Below are 5633 nucleotides of genomic sequence, written 5' to 3' on the forward strand. Positions count from 1 at the left end.
TACTTTGATAGCAGAAATAGTCCATCCACACCTTGATATAATCTAAATATTTTGCAATTAATTAGACTAAAATATTTGTTCTTTATACTTATTTTACTTTATTCTTTTCAATTTACTATATAGCGATAATTTACTTTACCTTTTCAATTTACTATGTAACAATAACCATTTATTCTTTTCGGTTCCATTTATTCTTTTCGGTTTCATGTATAACCATATTTGTTTTTATCAGTAATTAGTTATTATTATTTAAGTTCTATAGTAGAGTTTGTTGGGGTCTCATTTAATCTGGGCATCCGGATAAACGGTTAATTTATCCGAATATCTGAGTAATTGGTATTTTTTTAAAATTTGATTGATTTAATTCTGATTGATAGAATATTAAAATTATATCACTATGACATTGCTAAATATGGCTTAATTTTTTTGCATGCTATTAATAAAATATTAAAGTTTTTTCAATATGACAATTAAAATTAATTAATTATTCATATAGTTATGTAATAGACTAATATTTACATTGTTAGACTCATATCACATGATGAGAAAATAATATAAAAGAGGACAAAATTTGATTATACCATTTTGTAAATCTATTTCTTTTTTAAATTATTTAATTATTTTTTAACAAACTGCTAACAATTTGTCCATGTTGAAATATTGTTTATGTTGAAATTCATTCGATTATTCATTTTAAAAGTAATTTCCTCTTTTAAAATGACAAAGACATTGTGATAAGAAATCATTTTTTTAAGTCAAGCATAATAGGGGCCACTATATATGGTAAGTACAGTATGAAGGGTGGTGCGCACTGCAGGGTTCACGATAGGGTTGGTTTCCACCCTGTTGCATCCAAGGTTACAGCCTGAACGGAGTATCGCACTTACCTAGTTATTTTTTTGATGAGGGATATTCATCTCAAGTTAATCAGTAACTAACTATTTTTTAATTATTTGAATTTTGTAGGGCATGCCAAATGTACCAATCTTTCGAACCCACCGATCGACATTACAACAATGCCGAAGTATGAAAGTCAATCTTTTAAATCGTGAACATAATTGAGGAGTTACCTACGAGTATCATTGAAAATATACTTTTATTCTTAAACTCAAAAATAAACCGATTCCTCTTTGCATTATCAGCTGATTTGAGCTCAGCTATCAAAAGATTGGCATAAATGGATACATTGTGGCAAACGTCTATGGTAATTTGGGATATCTGAGAGCAAGGCATGGAACAACACTTTCGTGATCAACTCTCTGTCTTCATAAAGATTTCCTCTCTTGATCCATTCCTTTAATTTTGATTCGATGTATATGATCGTTGAGAAGACTGTTGATGCAGAAGAGAGTTTGTATTGCATTTTTTAAAAGATTATAATAACATGAATATATCGATCGTTTTGGTGGAATATTTTCCCAATATTCACCAATTTTGCGGATGAAAAGAAGCATATAAATCTTGAAGAGGGAAATTTGCTAATTCATCATCGTGATTACCTGGAATTTCGATCTTCCAAAGTTTAACATCTTTCGCTATGAGCGTCAATTTTCTCTCTAATAAGAAAATCTTTTAGCTCGCTAATAGTGTTTTTTATTGTAATAGCATGCACGGCACAGCTGCAGGCACATCCCTACTATGAACCCAACAAAAAAGAGTTATATAACTTCGTCATTTGAAATGAAGAAACCTTTAAATGGTGTGAAGTATATTATTCAGGTGAAGCATTATAATCTATCACTAACAAAAAAATGGAATGAAAAAACTTATCGAGGATAAGATGATTACTATCAATAATTTTACAAGTTTATTTATTTAATATAAATATAATTATTTGTAACGTTTATAATAAAATATATAATTTTTTTTGTCCAATGCTATATATAGTATATATCATGTATATTTAAGTGCAGTATTTTTTGATGTTACTATGGTAAAATGACAAGAGTATTATTTTTAGATTTTTTTTTCTATTTATTATTTCCTGTATGATCTTCATGTGCTATACGAGGTGATGAAATAGATGAAATTATGTATTCGGAATAATCACCTTTTTATTTAATTATGAACCTCTGGTTTAAACATTTGAAACACTAGTTCCTTCATCATAAAAATTACTTTTGATAATAACGTTATTAAATTATTAAATTGAAATAATATGCATCAATCATGGATTTTGTTATCTCACGACTCACGAGATTTCTTTTTTATCAACATTTTTAGATTATTATTTCATTATATTCATTGATTACCCCAAATTAATCATATTATTTCTTTAATTTCATTATATATGCACCATATGAACTTTTGATCTTCGTGCATCCTAAATGAAAGTATGCGTATAGACTTCTAGCAGTTATCGCTTTCAACTGAACAAAAATTAGTGTTTTTGCTAATTCAACTTTCAAATTGGTGGTGATTGTTACACAGATTACGAATTCATGTTGCACAAAACACAGCAATTAATTATTTAAGGGTTGACCATTTTCAAATTGGGATTGAAATTTTCTCTCTTTCTTTCGTTAACGTTAAAATTATAAAAATGAGTGATGATAAATTTTCACAAAATTTACTTGATTTACTTGAAGATAGCAAGTCATATGATACTCAAGTTTTAGATAATCCTTCGCCTAAGTTAACTGAAGATTTCATCCCTCTTGACGCAGTACAACGTGAAGTTAAGGTGTTATTGAATAAATTGACGTTGAAAAATTTTGATTCTATATCGAGCCAAATAATTGATTATGCTAATAAGTCAAAAGATGAAAGAGATGGACGTATGTTAAGAGAAGTGACTCGTCTAATATTTGAGAGTTCTTTTGATGACACAAGATTCTGTGCAATATACGCTCAGCTTTGTCGTACTGTGATGGAAAGAGTTGACCCTGAAATAATTGATGAAAATGTTAAAAATACTGAGGGTAAATGTGTTCAAGGCGCTACATTATTTAGAAAATATCTTCTTAATCGTTGTCAAGAAAATTTTCAGAAAGATTGGAAGGTTAACATCCCATTTCCTTCCAATGATAAGGGGGAATTTGATCTATATTATGCAGCTGCAAAAGCTAAAAGACAAAGGCTTAGTCTAGTAATTTTCCTTTGCGAATTATTCAAATTAAATATGCTCACGGAACGCATTATTCATGAAATTATAAAGAAACTTTTAATATTTCAAGGCTCGCCTGATGAGGAAGAAATGGAACGCCTATGTAAATTAATGGAAATAGCAGGGAAACAACTTGATCATGTTGAATTAAATCCACATGAACAAATGAAATTGATTCAACTTGATCATGCAAAAGCAAAAAAATATATGGAATCTTATTTTGATCGTATGGAGGAGATATCGAAGCTTCCAAATTTGTCAAACCGCATAAAATTTATGATAATGGTAAATAATTTTTTTTTCTTGTTATATTTATTATATCGCTCATTCTATTTATAAATAAATAAATATATATATTTCTTTTAGGATGTTATCGATTTACGAAATAACGCTTGGAAACCTAGACGAGAAATTCACAATGATGTAATAAAATATTATAGAGATTATATAAAATATCATATTCATATTTATTACAAAAATTAAACAATTTTCTTTATTAATCTTAGATTGCAAAGCGAGAAAAGGAATCCAAATTTCCGAGACGAACAGCTAGTTCGGGTGCCAGAGGTAAGTTCATTTAGAATCGTGATAGTTTTTATTTATACTGTTGTTAATCATAATTAAAATTTAGGTATGCCTAAAATGGCAGAGCAAATGCCGCGCAGTGGTTCAAGTCGTCAACATCGATCAGACAAAGGAATGATACAATCACCAGATGGATGGAGTACCGTTGGTGGAAGTTGGAATAAAGAAAAAGTTGGTGATCTTACTAAATTTGGATCAGTTAACCGTAGTAAAATCGTCAGTTTAGCATCGGGAGGCATATTAGGAAGCTTATCAGGAGGGGCTAAAGGTTGGAACAAGAGTGATAATAAAGATCGGGATGATAAACCTATGAGCTTTAGTAGGATGAATTCAACAACGAATATATATAGCGTAATAAATTCAGAGAGCTCGGGGGGAAGAAAGAGCTCTGAACCAATTTCTTTAGACGCTCAAAAACCCTCCTCACCAACGGCGCGTAAAAAATTAATTTTAGCCCCACGCACAAAGAGTTTCACACCTGAAGAGCCTGTAAATTTGGCATTTAAATCTACTTTCAGGATGGCATCATCAGCACAAACAAAAGAAGAATTAGTTACAAAGAAAATCTGTAACAGTATTAACAATATGGTGGAAGAATTCTTCTCAATATGGGAGAGTCAAGTACGTGCAATTAATATAGTAAGATTTCTCTATATTGCAACTAATATGGTTATATTATTTTTCAGGAGGTCATCACTTGCCTTAAGGAGGATATCCCAGTAAAATACCATCCAAAAGCAATAGAAACATTCGTAAACAAAGTAATCGAGAAAAAGCAGAGAGATGTGGACAATGTTATGAAATTGTTCAAAGAAATTGCATCCTCCAGAACTTGTGATACTGATATTTTTAAAGCTGGGTTTACAGCTGCTTTTGAATTCTTGGAGGATATTGGCGCAGATGCTCCAATGGCTTATTCTTTTACAGGGCAATTATTATCTAGCACCGGACTTGATTTGCGGGATATTACAAAACTTCTTAAACATTTTGATGATGACAATACAGTTGTAAAAATTTTGAAGGGGTATGCGAATGCTTTAAAAAATGATGTGGTATGTTAAAATTTTATTCATTGAATTTTTGTTTTCCTTACTAGATTCGTTTATAAATTTTAATTCATATAAAAATAGGATGAACAAGAATTTGATCCTAAATTGGTATTCCAAAAGAAAAAATAAAGATCCTGTAATACAAAAAAATAGTTTTTTTTTCTTAAGTGCGTTGTTTTTGTTGTTTTTTTAATCGTATTTTTACTAATTTAATTTTTTTTTTCACATTTTTTTCATAACTCAGGGATTATAATTTAGTTTATAATTTATTAATTCGCTTAGTCAAAAGATGAACGTAATTGTAATATCATCTGTAAATTAGTTGCATTGATAAACCAAAACTCTATTTAATAAGATAAAGCTTAAGACAAATCAAGGATATTATATTTCACATTTTTACAAAATTAATTATAAATAAAGGTTTTATTCTTATAAAAAAAATTTCTTTATTTTATAAATTGTCAAAAGAAATATGGATGCGCAAAAAAAAATATTTTTTATGTCGTTGAAAAAATTTTTTAATCATATCGGCGGTATGAATCAAAAACATATTTACCGTATATAACCTAGGGATTGGAATCGATTCCCATTATTGGAATCGATTTTAAAATCGATTAATCGCGATTAATCGTTTCGCAAATATCGATTTTAAGATTCGATTTTCGATTTTTGATAATCGAAACTAATCGAATTTATATTTCACAAAAAATACAAATTACGGTGCAAATTTATAATTATACTTAAAAGATTATTTATAATAATAGAATTTTTATATTTTAATGAATTTATTCAATTAAAAGTAATATAATTTGAGAATGTCAAATTCACCGATCACACCCACGTTTTTGATTGGTTACGCGATTACGTCATCATCAATAAATGTTTATTTGTTT

At 29.0% G+C, this 5633-nt stretch overlaps 1 protein-coding gene across 1 annotated transcript; it reads left to right on the plus strand.

Moving 5' to 3' along the window:
* Positions 1-2542: 2542 nt before the first annotated feature.
* Positions 2543-4869, plus strand: OCT59_008648 (uncharacterized protein; the record flags this gene model as incomplete). The annotated part of the gene is made up of 6 exons (XM_066142653.1): positions 2543-3391; positions 3473-3529; positions 3613-3673; positions 3738-4312; positions 4378-4743; positions 4822-4869. 6 exons carry the CDS (start codon positions 2543-2545, stop codon positions 4867-4869), a joined length of 1956 nt encoding a protein of 651 aa, XP_065999515.1.
* Between the last annotated feature and the right edge of the window lie 764 nt (positions 4870-5633).

The sequence above is a fragment of the Rhizophagus irregularis genome, chromosome 16, assembly GCF_026210795.1.
Source record: "Rhizophagus irregularis chromosome 16, complete sequence".
NCBI lineage: Eukaryota > Fungi > Glomeromycota > Glomeromycetes > Glomerales > Glomeraceae > Rhizophagus > Rhizophagus irregularis.